The sequence below is a fragment of the Bufo bufo genome, chromosome 4 (assembly GCF_905171765.1).
Source record: "Bufo bufo chromosome 4, aBufBuf1.1, whole genome shotgun sequence".
Taxonomy (NCBI): Eukaryota; Metazoa; Chordata; class Amphibia; order Anura; family Bufonidae; genus Bufo; species Bufo bufo.
In genome coordinates, this window is record NC_053392.1 from 626,308,442 (window position 1) to 626,325,385 (window position 16,944).

The 16,944-nt window shown below is 45.4% G+C and overlaps 1 protein-coding gene across 1 annotated transcript in view; it reads right to left on the reverse strand.

Annotated features, from left to right (window-relative positions):
- Nucleotides 1-16,944, reverse strand: part of DNAH8 (dynein axonemal heavy chain 8) — a 622,089-nt gene that overhangs the window by 246,508 nt on the left and 358,637 nt on the right. The window contains exons 43-45 of the mRNA XM_040430275.1: nt 16,743-16,904; nt 10,785-11,009; nt 7,703-7,875 (exon numbers count right to left, since the gene is read on the reverse strand). Of these exons, the coding sequence (XP_040286209.1) occupies nt 7,703-7,875; nt 10,785-11,009; nt 16,743-16,904 (560 nt within the window). The remainder of the gene's footprint in view (nt 1-7,702; nt 7,876-10,784; nt 11,010-16,742; nt 16,905-16,944) is intronic.

Here is a 16,944-nt window from a genome sequence, read left to right on the forward strand (position 1 = left end):
TAGCTCCCTACCCAACAAGGCCAGTTCAAGGTCAATATGCATACAGTGTGTCTCTTGTCTGGCAAGTTTAAGCCATCTTTCAAAGCTAATGGCCTGTATATAGGTCAATAGGTCAGGGAGGGAGATACCCCCATATTTCTTCCTTCGGGAGAGGAGGCGAAAGGACATTCTAGGGTGCTTCTTGTCCCATAAGTAACTGCTCATGATAGATTGTAGCTTATTGATAAAACTAATAGGTATCAAGATGGGTAAGGCTCTCAAGGTGTAGATTATCAACGGCAGGATGTAGGTGGTGAGTACATTTTTCCTGCCTAGCCAGGTCAGGAAAGGGGAGCTGCTTCTGGAGAGAATTGAGGTAACTTTGGAGAGAAGCGGGGGGAAATTAAGACTGAACAGCAACTTGGGGTTTGTCGGGATCATCACTCCTAAGTATTTTATAGCTTGCGCTGGCCACTTGAATGGTGTAAGGGCTTTGACTTTAGTACGCAGGGCAGCAGGAAGGGAAACCCCCAGGGCCTCCGACTTATCAAAGTTTATCTTAAAGTTTGAGATGGCCCCAAAAGACTCAAAAACCTGCATAACATCCGGCAGAGCCTCTTCAGGATTAGATAGTAGGAGCAGCAAATCATCCGCAAAAGCGGCCATCTTGTGGACAAATTTACCTAGTTTCACCCCTTTGATTGTGGAAGATTGGCGGAACTTAAGCAGGAGTGTCTCTAGGGTGAGGACAAATAAGGTGGGAGATAATGGGCATCCCTGACGGGTACCATTTCTAATTTGGAAGGCGTTCGATAGGGTGCCGTTAACTAGTATTCTCGCTGATGGTGCAGAGTAGAGTGTAAAAATAGCTCTGATAAAATCCTCTGGGAAACCAAAAGCTTGTAGTACTTTACCCATATAGGCCCAGCTAACCCTATCGAACGCCTTTTCCGCATCTGTACCTAAAAGCACAAGGGGGGAGTTGGACTTGATGGAGTGGGTAATCGCATGAATAACTCTACTGATGTTATGCCTGCCCTCTCTTCCTGCAACGAATCCTACCTGTTCTTCTCCCACAAGCCCAGGAAGCAACACCGACATCCTGCTGTTAAGTAATTTAGCCCACCACTTCAGATCAGTGTTCAGCAGCGAAATTGGCCTGTAACTTCCACATGCCTGGATAATCGTAATGTGTGCTTCCTGAGCCTGTGGGGTCAGAGAGCCACCTTTGAGGAGGTGATTACAAGCTGTAACAAAGTGTGGGATTAATATGTCTTTATACTTTTTATAATAAGAAATTGGGAAGCCGTCAGGCCCAGGACTCCTGCCTGAAGGGATGGACATAAGAACCTTTTCCACCTCTTCTATTGTGAACGGCTGAAGTAGCTGATGTATGTCATCCGCAGCTAACTTTGGGATGTTGATGGAGCTAAGAAACTCAGATGAGCGTGCCTCAATTTGCTGGCTAGTAAGGGGTACCGGGAGGTTATACAAGTTCGAATAAAAGGAGCAAAACTCCTGAGCTATCGCCGGGGTATTAATAAGTCGGAGGCCCGAAGCGGATTTGATGGCTTGAATGAAGGATTTATTCCTTTGGTTCTTAATGAGGTTGGAAACTAACTTAGAACCTCTGTTTCCATGAAGATATTGTTTGAAGCGCAACGTCTTCAAGGCCCCAGCCGCTCTAATGTTCAAAAGGTCAATGACTTATGCCTCAGACACTTAAGTGACACCAGGACCTCTTCTGTTTTTGTTTTCTTGTGGAGAGTTTCAAGTGTGGAGATCTGTTGAAGGAGGGAGTCTAATTGTTTCTGTCTCCGTTTCTTGGCACTTGAACCTAGACTAATGAGTTCCCCTCTGATTACAACCTTATGAGCCTCCCATAGTGACGTCCCACTAGTAAGATCTCTAGTATTCTCTAAAAAGTAGTTTTTGAGGCACAGCTCTACAGCCTTTTTATGGGATTCCTCTTCTAGGAGCGTCTCATTTAACCTCCAGACCCAGGATCTCGGAGGCAGCTCATTGATTCTCACTCTCACACTCACCGGCGCATGATCGGAAATGGTTATGTTACCAACTCTGGCCTCAGTAACCGAGGACAGTAGGTGGTTTGCAAAGAAAATGTAGTCCAAACGCTGATATGAGTTGTGCGTCAGTGAGTGGAAAGTGTAATCCTTTTCCTCAGGATGGAGGATGCGCCAGACATCCGAGACCCCTAAGTCCCTTAGAGTGATAAGTAATCTCCTCAGCTGTCTTCTTGAGGTGGGGCGACCTATAGAGGTCGAATCTATAGAAGGATCGAGTGTAAGGTTAAGATCCCCCCCTAAAATGAGGAGCCCTTCTTTAAATGTTTTTAAGGCCTCCAGGGTGTGAAGCAGCCAAGTGACCTGTCTGCTGTTTGGGGCATACAGGTTGGCTATAGTAAACATGGTGTTTGCTACTTTGCCTTTTAAGAAAGGAAAGCGGCCATCAGGGTCAGCTAGTTTGGCCTCGAGGGTGAAGGGAAAGCTCTGTCCTAGGGCTATGGAGACGCCTCTGGCAGCTGAGGAGTAAGAGGCATGATGCCAGACAGGAAAATGTTTATTTACTGTTTGGGGTATATGTAGATGTCTAAAATGGGTCTCCTGCAAAAGGACTAAGTCAGCTCTCTCCTTTCGAAGTGTATGGTATATTTGGCTCCTTTTCTGTGGTGTGTTCATGCCATTCACATTGAAAGATAATACCTTTATGTCAGACATGGTGAAAATGAGAGGGCCTAAGCAGTGGAGCTATGTGACCAGATGAGGGCGACACAGGGTAACAATAGGACAAGGAATATGAACATAACATCTAGAGAAGATATTAAAGGTAAGTACTAAACAGGTAACAATTACCTAAAGGGTCAGGGACCCCGGCAGGGGGAAAACTAGTGCGTAAACACCCAAGAGCCAGAGCCCACACCCCAAACCCAACACATAAGAATGGACAGTGGATTTGTGTAGACCCTGGGTAAAGCACAATCAGCAGGCTCTATACTATAGATAACAACCAGATGATGGCTTATAGACAAGGCAAGGGTAGAGGGGAAAAGGCAATATGGAGGGAGAGAGAAAGGGAGGGAGACAAAGACAAACAAAATAATATAAAATATACTGATGGCCTGTATATCAGGTTAAGCAAACTGAAGAAACAAATATAAGAGGTATTGGTATAGTGGTATGATAATCAGGTAGAGGGCATAGAACCTGAGTCCTGTAAAGCACGGCAGAGGTGAAATCCCAAAAACGATGGGCTCCGGTGGTCCGGATCGGTGCGGAATCCCAGGAAAAGTCCCACAGGAGCAGGTTAGGGAATTCTTTTCTTCGGAGACTTCTTCTTTTGCGCTAAGCGCCAGCCTTCTGACTGTGGCAAGTTTGGTAGTTCTGTATTTGGATCGCAGTGAAGCCATGATTGAATGTCAAGAGCTTCTGAACCCAAGGCCTCCCAAATAGGTGGCAAATCTTCTGGGAGTCTCACTGTGAATTGTTTACCTCCTATGGCGGTGCTAAGGCCGAAAGGGAACAGCCATCTGACAGGTAGCTTCTTCTCTCTAAGCATCGTGGTCAGTGGGCGCAGATTTCTGCGCTTAGCTAACGTGCTGGCCGCTAGATCTTGGAATAAAAGCACTTTACGGCCGTCCAAGGAGGCATCCCCCTTCTCCCTAGCTGCTCTCAGGACAGCAGCGGTATCCAGAAAGTTCATAAGGGCGGAAACCACATCTCTAGGTGGCTCACCTGCGGGCGGTTTGGGCCTGAGAGCTCTGTGCGCTCTTTCTATAACGATGGCGGCGGCCTGTTCTTCTCCTACTAGGGAGGCAAAAATACAGCGAACGATGTCGGTCAGGTCCTCTGCTTGAACCGTCTCAGGTATAGCTCTCAAGCGGACGTTTTTCCTCCGACCCCTATTTTCCTGGTCTTCCAGGTTCAGGAAAGCTGTGTTAATCATTTTGGATACCACCTTCAGATGGTCGTGAACTCCTGCTTCCCGCTGGATCATTTGATCATGGCTATCCTCCAGGCTTTCCACTCGGTGGCCTAGTTGTAGAAACTCGGCCTTTATGTCCGATAGTTCCCTCATGACCGGGGTGAGGGCCTGAGTCAGCGATTGCTGGAGAAAGCTTCGGGTGAGAGGTAGGGAGTCCGACTCACTTTTGCTGTAAGTTTCGGCATCAGAGCTGTCTGCGTCCGAATCGGCTCCTTTCCGCTCAGAGAGGTTGCGCGCCTCACGCGCCATCTTGCCACCATCGGGGTGCGACGTTGATCTCCTATTAAGGAACTTATTCAAGTCCCCCTGGGTCTTCTTTGTCTTCAAAGTGGCCCCGGAGGCATTGTCTTTGTCTCTAAGAGTTTTCCCCATCTTAGGATCTGTTTCCACTGAATAAAGCTAAAGTAGCTGGGTTAGTGGTGTGGAGCTCTGGTGAAGACGACCTACACCATGGCTTGCTGGCTCCGCCTCCTCGATTCCAACACATGTATGTGCACTCATTTTTTATTTTTTATGCGCGAGCTCTGCATTGTAGAAGGACCAGTTTTATCAATTTATGAACTTATTGTGAATACAGTTTGGGGGATTTATGATATATTGTTCGATTAAACATTTTTATGTATATGTTTTGAGTAAAAAAAAATTGCTAAATATTGTGAGCCAGCCATTCTTTTATATATAAAGTTCAAATTATTGCGTGGAAAGTTAGGGGTTTGGGAGAAGCTACCAAAAGGCAGTGTCACGGTGAGGAGTGGGGGAAACCCCCCACCGTACAATGTAAGGTATAATAGGGAAGCAGCTAGGCCAGGATGCCAGGATTAGGGAGCAGGTCACCTCCTACAGCGTCCCTAATCCTCACCCTAACTCCTCACCGTATGAGCAGACCTGGATGGTAGGACGGCTCATACCCAGGATACCTTTGGCCCTGAGTCGCCCTGATATCTAGCTACTATACCTATTCCCACACTGTCTTCCGATTCTGCCCAATATCTAGATGAACCATTACAATTAGAAGAACTTAAAATGGCTCTTAGTTTCTTCCCCAATGAAAAAGCTACAGGTTGTGATGGCCTATCGGCTGAGTTTTTTTAAAACCATATCATGAGACTCTTCTTCCTCATCTGTTAGAAACCTTTACTGATGCTTTGCGACTAGGGACACTGCCAACCTCTATGAGGGAAGCCATCGTGGTGGTACTTCCAAAACCCGGTAAGGACCCAAATTTGCCCGAATCCTATAGGCCCATTTCCCTTCTGACAACGGATGTAAAAATACTAGCAAGGGTACTTGCCAATAGGCTAAATAAGGTTATCTCCACCCTCGTACATGAACACCAATCAGGTTTTATGCCCGACAAAAGAACATCTATAAACCTCCGGAGAGTTTTTTTAAATCTCTAGAGAAAGGTAGACACTGGAGGATGCCGTGCTATATTATGCCTTGACGCAGCCAAAGCCTTTGATAGTGTAGAATGAGAATATTTGTGGGAAGTGATGAGAGTTATGGGATTTGGCTATGGTTTTATGTCATGGGTTAAATTATTATATACCTCGCCAGTAGCTAGGATCAGAGAAAATGGGGGGCTATCAACACAATTTACATTGCACAGAGGAACGAGACAGGGTTGCCTGTTGTCCCCCCCCCCCCCCTCCCGTTCGCTATTACCATTGAGCCCTTGGCCTGTCTTTTGCGCTTCTCACATGCTTGGAAGGGATTTCCAATGGGCTCTTGGGAAGTGTAAGAAGGTACCTGCAATCGTGGATGGAAAGTATGCGTCACTGAGGTTCCTGGCCTCGATGAAGTAAGAGCCGGTATTTTATGTGTCAGCAGCAGCTATTGCTAATTGACAACGTGAGATTTAGCATGGCTGTCATAGCTGATCCGGGACAGCTCTTAGTGGGAGTAGTCAAAGTGCTTGGTGGGTGACTACTCCCCATGTTCCAGGCCGGGTTTTGCCAGGCATAAAAACCAGCCAGCACTGCCAGGTGTGGTGGATTTACCTCTGTCTGACAGTGGAGCTCAGGAGTCTGTGTGCTGTGAACTGAGGGCTGTGCAGGGATTTGAGGTTTGAGCCGGGCTGGAGGAGCCCCTCTAAAGGCGAACAGGCCGCCTATGGACTTGATGAGGCAGAACCGCTAACAGGGTGTGAATTAACACCCAGGAGAAAAGGTGACTTTTATTGTTTATAGACTTTCCAAGCCACCTGCGTTTTGTGATACACCAATGTGTGAATAAACACTGCTGTTTAATTCAAGAACTGTGTATTTTGCCTCTATAATGCATACACTAGTCCTAACTACCAGAGCGAATCCCCACAGAAGAGAGAGTCTCCCTATATGCTGGCAACATGCTTCTCTATGTAGGCAATTTGGAGTGTTCTATATGCCCCATTATGAGAGACATTATCGATTTCGGGAAACAGTCAGGGTCACCAATTAATGCTCATTGATTATGTAAATATTAATATTGACCCCTTAATTACTAAATTTATTGGTAAAGTTAATACTTGGTGTAAAATTCCCCCATCGGTTATTGGCAGATGCAATTTGATCTAAATGATATTAATGCCCCAATTACCTTATTATGTGTTACATAACTCCCCCATTTGCATCCCACAGCGAATATTTTATAAAATGCATGGCATTTTCCGCTCCTTAGTATGGAAAAAGCAACAATCTAGAATCCGTATGAAGACTCTCCAGGAGGAGGGAGGTCTTGCACTACCAAATCCATGGCTATATTTCATAGCCTCACAGTTGCTACATCTTAAGGGCTGGGGGCAACACACAGATTTGGAACCTTCAGCCAGGATAGTTTCATTTATTACGAAACAGAAGGTACCCATTACAGGGAAATCACAAACTGGCTGTGGAGGCTATCCTACAATTTCCCTGATATCTAAAGTCTGGTCTAATTCTAAAGAGCTGATTGGCCTAGAGGGAAATTATAATGCTACACCCCTGTGGCATAATCCACAACTACCAGAATTTTTCAGGCTAGAAGGCTTTTCTCCTTGGGAGGATAAGGGCATCTTCTTTCTCCACCAGATTCAAACAGAGGGGGATATTAAACCTTTTGCACAACTTCAGTCAGAATTTGGTCTCCCGAATACTACATACTATCAATTCCTGCAACTGAGACATGCGTTTCAAATGCAATTCAGGGATGGTCAAGAAATCTCAGTTTCTCCTCCTATCTTGCAACATATATTGTGTGGTGGCAGCACTAAAGGGCTCATATCAATGATGTACTGCTACATTTTAGATAAATCTGTTTAATAATGTTTTCTACTTACGCATTATATTCTCTGAACAGTGAACAGGTTGAGTCGTATCTCTGCAGGATTGTTGTTGTTGTTGTTGTTGTGTGGGGGGGTACTTTTTATGAAAGATTGTGGTAATTTACCGTTTTTAAATATACCACTGTGAAAATGGACATACTATGTGCTATGTTTATATCCTCTTTATTGCACCAGAATGTGTTTTATTGTATGAAAAAGTTTTACTTTAATAAAAATTATACCTGACTAAAAAAAATTGAGACGGGCCAGCTCGCCATCTTCCCCAGATCTGTAGTGAGCGGTGAAAAGTTGTAGATTCAATTGCAAATCTGCGACCATTTCACAGTTTTTCCCAATTGTATAAAAATCATGGCAAATGTAAAACAATCTAAGAACATTCTAGTTGCGCCCCTGACATCAGCATCCATGTAGTAAACATACCGATTGGTTAGTTGTGTGGGTACAAGCCGCTCAGCACAGCCCAGAAATTCATTCTGATACTCAAAATTCACATCCATGATGGACACAAGCACTTTGTCCAGACTGTCCTTGAAATAGACCCGGCTCTGCTTCACCCACTCAAAGTCCTTTGCTGATCGGATGCGCATTTTTACCTAATATAATGAGAGAACAGTGCACAATGTAACCTCATACATCTGTATGGCTTAGGAATAAGTCAGTGATGTAAGAACAACAAGTCCCTACACCGGACCTTACATTTAATGCACTCACCATTATTTTTATAGCATAACTGCTTAGAAAAGAATGGCGCACGTGCTGAACAAACATATCAGGCATCCTGACACTTTTTGCAAAACCTCAGACATTTCTGATTTTGTCAGCTTGGTGTTGGTGCCATTCAGTGGAGATACCATTACTTCTTACAGCGGTTATGACCTACTACACACGACTGTATCCGTTTTTGTTGTCTGCAAATTGCGGATCCGTGGAATATGGATACCAGCCATGTGTGTTCCGAATTTTTTGGATCGGTATGTCTGCCCTCTGTTAGAAATGCCTATTCTTGTCTGCAATACGGACAAGAATAGGACATGTTCTGTTTTTTATTGCTGTCCACATCTTTTGCGGCCCCATTGAAATTAATGGGTCCACATCCCATCTGCAAAAACTGCGGATCGGATGCAGACCAAAACTACAGTAGTGTGCATGAGACTTCATGATGTAATGGTATGACCATATGCCAGATAAAGACAGAAGTAACTAATATTTGAAAAACATATCAGAAGTTATTATCCATGGGGTCCGAGTCCTGAGACCCCCGGCCATCTCTATAATGAAGAGACAGAAAGGCTCAGAAGTGCTGAGGGCTGTATCATAGGCTTTCCACAGGAGTGTATGGATCGATATAAAGAGTATGAGCCCGTAAGCCACTCTACTCTTCGCTCTCTACATCAGCCAACCGAAGCCAATCACAGCTGAAGCGGCAAAGCGCTCCGCCTCTGTACCTTCATTTCAGAAATCGCTAGGGATCCCAGTAGCCAAATCCCCACCAGTAAAAATTTCGAAGATATTGCTAAGAACACTTTCAAACATTAGTTATCTTTTATAATAAATTTCCCTTTGTGATATTCTTAAATGAATCAGAATTTGATGATAGCTCCCTTTATAAGTCCCCTAATAGAGTAATGGTGCTCAGTGATAAAAAGAAATAAGGGACATGTTCCCATCCTCGATACAGCACTTAAGAGCAATAGTCATCTTCATTTCTCGCTGTCACAGGGTCAGAAGTGCTATACTAATTTATTAGTAGGCACCACTACCACTTGTAGTAAATATGAGTGTCGCCCTACATCTCCACAAGAGAAACCTGGATGCGTCACCCACCAGCCACTGCATGCATTACTACAGTATATACAGGTCACACATTAGTGAAAAAAAGACAAAGTCCAGAGTTCTCCTATATGAGTAATAAGGGGAAGTATCCCTTTAAGGGTGGATTAAAATGCAGTGTAATTTTATGCTATGGACAAATTGGTCACAAAATATGCATGTCACGGATTTGCAGCAGATTTCACTATTTGCATTACTTCTTTAATGTAAAGGGTAAAATGCACTACAAGTCCGCTGCAAATTTAGCATGTGAGACTGGATTTTGCACTGGATTTCCGCTGTGATTCAACATTAGAAACTTTTATCAGCAGATATTAGGCTTCCTTAATACAACACATGCCACATATAAAGGCACAGCACTGAAACGGCACTAGTCCGAGTAATGAATGATCTACTTACAGTAAGAGACAAAGGTAAGTGCTCAATTCTGATTCTTCCTGACCTGTCTGCAGCTTTCGATACCGTGGATCATGAAATATTAATCCAGCAATTGAAGAATTACTGTGGCCTAGGGGGGGCTGTTCTCAGCTGGTTTCAATCCTTCCTATCTGGCAGGTCACAGCAAGTGTGCCTGGGAACCCTCTACTCTAATCCTGTGCCACTTACTTATGGAGTCCCACAGGGGTCGGTGTTATCGCTGTTACTCTTTGCAGTCTACATGCTCCCAGTGGGCGAAATTGTCCAGAACTATGGCCTAGGTTAACATTGTTACACAGATGACACTCAACTGTATCTATCCTTCAAGCCTGGCACTCAAGACCCATCAGCATCCATCAATGCCTGTCTAGTGGAATTACAAAACTGGATGAACACCAGCTGGCTGAGGCTGAACTCGGACAAAACAGAGGTGTTGGTAGTAGGAGGTCCTCACATGGTGGATAAAGTCCAAAAGTCCTCACACTTCAAACTAGCAATTGGGGGAGATACCGTGCAATGTAAAGACTCTGCGCGAAACCTGGGGGTGATCCTGGATGGAAAGCTAACACTCAGACAGCAGGCATCAGCGGTCGTCAAATCCTCTTTCTTCTATCTGAGAAATATAGCGAGAATTAAACACCTTATCCCAGCAGAAGACCTGCCTACACTAATTCATGCATTTGTATCCTCCCGCCTGGACTACTGCAATGCCCTATTCATCGGATCCCCGGATAAAGTTCTGCGCCCAATACAACTAGTACAGAATGCAGCAGCCAGACTCCTAGCCAATGCCCCACGTGGCTCACACATCTCCCCAGTACTGCAAACTCTTCACTGGTTGCCAGTAAAATGGAGATTCCCTTTTAAGATCTGCCTGATGACATTCAAGGCACTAAACCACAGGGGACCCAAGTACATTGCGGATCTATTGGAACTTTATGCCCCTACACGGCCCCTCCGCTCCGCCAATAAGATGAATTTGGTTATTCCCAGGATCCACTTAAAATCATTTGGTGCACGGGCATTTTCTATGCAGCCCCTACTCTGTGGAACTCACTCCCACAATCAGTGCGAGAGGCCCCTTCTGTGGACAGCTTTAAGATAAGGGTAAAAACCCACCTTTTTCCCCGAGCCTTTGAGACTGCAGAATGCAGGGTCACAGCGCTTTGAGTCCCCAGGGAGAAAAGCGCTATAAAAATATCATTATCATGGATTATTATTATTATTATTATATATGGTCCACTTGATACGTTACCAGGCCATCAAACACATCTCTCTGGTGCATATGAATCGTGATTAGAGATTCAAACTTGATCCTTTCATATTTTTTAAGGATTCGCACTGTCTGGCTCATTAATGCATTTAAGATTTCCAGGAACTTCTGGTTGGTTCTTTGCATGACTTTTCGATCTTCCTTTATGGTGCACAAAGCTTCTTCAGAGTCATGTGTCCATAATATCTGAAGGCCCAACAGGGTGACCTGTAAAAATGTGCAGAATACTAAAAATGGAGAAATACAAAAACTAAAAATTTGTGAAAGAGAGAGTGCTGCACATTATATAACTACCCGCTCTCCCTACTGCATATATAACTGCGACGCTATTCTCTGATATATCCCACTCTTTATTCAATTTCTTCATATTTGTCTTATAAATGAGTAGTTTAATAGGTCACATAAGGATGGACTATCATAAAGCTTTAAATAAACTCAGTGCCTCTTCTACTAGGTTTAAGCTGGCCATAGGCTTAAGATGTATGATGACAAATTAGATGATTTTGGCAAGATTGACCATTTAAAATGTACGGGGCAATCCCAACTAAGGGTCGGACAATGGGAATTAGCAAGCGTGTGTGCAGAGATGGAGAGTGAATCTATCTCATGTCTACGGTTGGCCATAGTCTCCTGAGAATACCATTTAAATAAGGTGAGACCAGCACAAACACATTGCACTGCTTATCTCCCAAGCAAACTTTCTGCCCGATGATCACCAACAAGTAGTCGTATGAACGTTCGTTAGGGATCATCTTGCAGGGCAATACTGCCACTGATTGCCCAATGAACGAGCAAATGCTCGCTCATCGGTCAATCCAGATCTGTTAGCATACTGAAAGATCAGGATTTTCCAGAGGTAGATTGTGCTGTCTAATTACGATCTGCCGCCGGCAAACCACTGTACAGTATGAGGCATAACGACTGCTCCTCCCCATGCTGCAGAGGAGATCGCCTAATGTAATAGCAGCGGCTTCCTCCGCTAGTGAGCAGGCGATTGCTGGGAAGGAACTCTTCCATCCCGACAATTAGGGTGTCTAATATAACCTTAAAAAGTAACTAAACACTTATACAAACTTTTAAAATGTTGTTTGTAACCCGCAAAAAAAAAATGTTTCTAATATACTTTATTTATTAGTTTTCTATTTTTACCATACTTTTTCACCCCTAAAGCGCACTATTCACTGGTGCGCTAAAACTCAGTTCTCCCTACACCGCTGAGCTGTCAGTGATGTACGGAGTACGGAGTACTCATTTTATGAATGGGGCTGCAGCAGCACAGGGAGTACAGGCAGGAGCGCTCATTGATGCTCCTGCTCATGCTCCCTGGACGATTACTAACTGCTAGCATAGCACATGGGTACCTTGTACCCATGTAACTATGCCAGGATTAGCTGAGCCAAGTGGGCTCCAGCCTGTGCCTGCTCCGCTCAGCTAAGAGAACTGACATGCAGTTCTCTTAGCATGTGCTAATCCAGTAGTTAGTAATGGTCCAGGGAGCACGGGAAGGAGCAGCAATGAGCGCTCCTGCCCGTACTCCATGCGCTGCTGCGGCCTCAAACTCAAAATTTATGGCCCTGATTCAGGTATACAAAACTGATTAAACTTTGTTAACCCTTTAGGTGTTCCACAAGAATTAATGGAAAATAGAGATACATTTTCAAAATTTCACTTTTTTGGCAGATTTTCCATTTTAATAATTTTTTTCCAGTTACAAAGCAAGGGTTAACAGCCAAACAAAACTCAATATTTATGGCTCTGATTCTGTAGTTTACAAAAACACCCCATATGTGGTCGTACACTGCTGTAAGGGCAGACGGCAGGGCGCAGAAGGAAAGGACTGCCATATGGTTTTTGGAAGCAGATTTTGCTGGACTGGTTTTTTGACACAATGTCCCATTTGAAGTTCTCTGATGCACCCCTAGAGTAGAAACTCCAAAAAAGCTACCCCATTTTAGAAACTACGGGACAGGGTGGCAGTTTTGTTGGTACTATTTTAGGGTACATATGATTTTTGGTTGCTCTATATTACACTTTTTGTGAGGCAAGGTAACAAGAAATAGCTGTTTTGGCACTGTTTTTATTTTTTGTTATTTACAACATTCATCTGACAGGTTAGATCATGTGGTATTTTTATAGAGCAGGTTGTCACGGACGCGACATTACCAAATATGACTACTTTTTTGGGTTGTTTGTTTCAGTTTTACATACAAAGCATTAAAAAAAAAAAAAATTCTTTAGTGTCTCCACATTCTGAAAGCCATAGTTAATTCGCACTATTTTGGGGTGCGTATGACTTTTTAATTGCTTGCTATTACATTTTTTGTGATGTAAGGTGACAAAAAATGGCTTTTTTTTACACCGTTTTTATTTTTTTACGGTATTCACCTGAGGGGTTAGTGTCTCCATAGTCTGAGAGCCATCGTTTTTTCAGTTTTTGGGCGATTATCTTGGGTAGGGTATGATTTTTGCGGCATGAGATGACAGTTTGATTGGCACTGTAACGGATTTCCTGGCACCCCAACTGGGTACCTCTGTTGATGGATGCTCCTAGTGCTTCCCGAGGGCTCCAAGCACTCCACTTGACACCGTAACCACCACAGGAACAAGGAACAGGAACAGCTCTTACAGGAGCTAGGAGTTATAGCCAGGGGAGTATATAGCGTATAGCAATCCCAACACACATGAGACGAGGCTCTATGTTGAAGGTAAAACAGGAACTCTTTAATGGGTTATTTTTCAGCCTTTTGTGCAGGTCTCCTAGCAAGGGACACTCCCCCTGGGGCCCTTGTAGAAGACTGTGACAGTTTATATTTTAGCCAATCACATGCATTTACAGTATTGAAACCTTCCCAACAATTGTACACAAAACCCCCTTCCCTCTGTCTGTAACGCAATCAACAAAATACAATGAGCATTGTCTTTGACGCAATCAACAAAATACAATTACCAAAACACAATAGGCTCTGCCTGTGATACAATTACCAAACACAATGGGCTAACTTAATCACTCACAGGCAGAAAACACCTCAAAACCCCACATATCCCCATAATATTCTGTGTGAACAACATATCCAAAAATCACCCAGATCCGAGCAGGGGTTCCCGAATTCCATGGAAGTCACATTTGGCCGACCGCAAGCATGGCTTTCCTGCCCAAAACAGTTCCACAGATTTAAGCTGTGTGGCCGGTCTGTCTTCTCCTTCAAAGTTAGTATATGGGCCATAATCCTGAGGCAAGAGGCTGGCAAACAGGCCCCTCCAAAACCCAGTGGCGAGGTTATTTTCGCCACACATCTCCCCCTCCCAGGGAAGACTAACCAGATACCTGACTTCACGCCGGTCGGTACCTAAGTTAGTCTGGCAGTCCACCCACAACCAAATACTGGACCTGTTGAATTTGGTAGCCTGTCTCTGTCCAGTGAGTCCACCAAGGTTATGTTGGTAACTGGTACTCCCGGTCTCTGTGTTGCTCCCTGGCTTGGAGTGGAGGTTGCTTTGAGGGCAGGGTTCAGCAGTACTCTGCCCTGGTGCAAGCGCATTAGCTAGGCTAGTATGTGGGGAGTCCGGCTCTGGACAAGAGGATAGGGGAGGGCAGAGGCCTATTGCGCTCTGCCCAGATGCCAGCTCTTCCGCTGGGGTAGCCTGTGGGGAGTCAGGCTCTAGACAAGAGGATAGGGGAGGGCAGAGGCCTACTGCGCTCTGCCCAGATGGCAGCTCTTCCGCTGGGATGGGGTCAGGGAATCCTACCCCCAGGACCTGGTTGCGGATGTGCTGTGGAGAGGAGGGAGTGGAGAGGAGGGATCGCTTACCTCCTCCTCCAGGCATTCCTGCGGAGTTGGTTGGGGATCTGTACCGGCCGTGCAGCATCCCTGTAGGTCTGGTGCATAGACCGCAGTCCCATCTGCACCATCGGAGTTAGGGGCGCTGTCCCCATGTGGTTGGTGAGAGAGACTGGTTGTTTCCTCTCCCTGCAAGGTACACTGCCGCTGGGGAATGGAGACGCTGCTCTCCTCGCCCTGCAAAACATACTGCCACTGGGGAGCAGGACCGACTGTACCTACTCCCTGAAACTCCGGCTGCCGTTGGGGTGTCAGACCGACTGTCTGGACTCCGGGTAACGCTGGCGGTAGTTGGAGATCTGGGCCGGCTGCCCAGCATCCCTGTAGTGCCGGTGGAGAGACTTCAGTCCCATCTCTACCTGTCGTCGGGAGGTCTTCCCAGAACCAGTCGATGAAGTTCCCTACTTTGGGAGCCGTAGGGAAGCAGGGAGTATCGTCGCCCAGTCTTCACAGTTGTAGGATGGCAGATCTGGCTCTGCTTGTCAGGAAGGTTGGGGCTGAACGGAGCTGAGCAGGTGTTGGTATGTCTGCTCCAGCTCCCACTCCCTTGTTACCAGGTGGGTCCTGTCTTAAACATGCATGCCCATCTGGTAGTCGTAGATGTCCCAAAACCTAGACTCCTCCATGCTGCCGAGATCAATGTCCTCCTCCAAGGCCTCCCATAGTAACCCAGGTCCATCATAATGCTTCCCTTCAGGTAAGTCGTGCTCGGCCGTCCAGGGGAAATGTTGAATGACATGCCACCTTAGGGCCCGGTAAGCGTCCTCTAGCCAAAGCTCCTTGCATACAAGGCTCTGGAGCTCTGTTACCCACTCATCCAGGGGCTGCTTTCCAAGAGACCCATCCGCATCGCCACGCGCTTCTGTAGCCGCTGCTCATAACTGGGGAGACTCTCACCTCGCCGCCGCTGGCCATTTTCCAGGACATCATACCACACTTCCTTTATGTCTGCATCCCTGTAGTCCGCGGCTGCCTCCTCCTCCTCGTCATGGAACGCTGTCCGAAGACTAGTTGATTCCATCCTGCTGTATGCCGGGCGCTGTACGGATACTAGCGTTGCCCTAAATTTTGTAAATCCACGAACGGTGTCTCCGAGCTGCTTCTCCTCTCACTAGGACGCCATCCCACTGCTTGCCACCAATGTAACGGATCTCCTGGCACCCCGACTGGGTACCTCCGTTGATGGATGCTCCTAGTGTTTCCCGAGGGCTCCAAGCACTCCACTCGAAAGCGTAACCACCACAGGAACAGGAACAGCTCTTACAGGAGCTATGAGTTATAGCCAGGGGAGTATATAGCGTATAGCAATCCCCACACACATGAGACGAGGCTCTATGTTGAAGGTAAAACAGGAACTCTTTAATGGGTTATTTTTCAGCCTTTTATGCAGGTCTCCTAGCAAGGGACACTCCCCCTGGGGCCCTTGTAGAAGACTGTGACAGTTTATATTTTAGCCAATCACATGCATTTACAGTATTGAAACCTTCCCAGCAATTTTACACAAAACCTCCTTCCCTCTGTCTGTAACGCAATCAACAAAATACAATGAGCATTGTCTTTGACGCAATCAAAAATAAATAAATACCAAAACACATTGGGCTCTGCCTGTGATACAATTACCAAACACAGTGGGCTAACTAGATCTGATCTGGGTGAACAACATATCCAAAAATCACCCAGATCCGAGCAGGGGTTCCCGAATTTCATGGAAGTCACAGCATGGTTTTCCTGCCCAAAACAGTTCCACAGATTTAGGCTGTGCGGCTGGTCTGTCTTCTCCTTCAAAGTTAGTATATGGGCCATAATCCTGAGGCAAGAGGCTGATAAACAGGCCCCTCCAAAACCCAGTGGCGAGGTTATTTTCGCCACAGGCGCTATTTTGGAGTGCGTATGACTTTTTGATTGCTTGCTATTAAACTTTTTGTGATGTAAAATCATTAAAAGTTAAATTTTATTATCTGGGACAAGAAAATAAATTAGCCTGTAGCTATGTGATTGTGTATTGTTAAATCCTTTCCCAGATAGGGTCTAATTTATTCCTGTGTCAATCTTTGGTAGCGGTACAGATACTGTATTCATATCTGATGCTTATCTTACATACCTGTGCTGGAAAGTTGCTAAGAAAGCTGAGAAGCTGAAATCCATCATCAGTGATCTGCTGGTACGCTGATCTTATCACTTCATGTAATGAACTCTGCTGCATGCAAAGCAGCTCTCCCAACCACACCTCTACCGGACCCAGGGCCTTAACTGGACGGTCCAACTGGAAAATAATTTCCCTGTTATCTTATACTACTTAGATA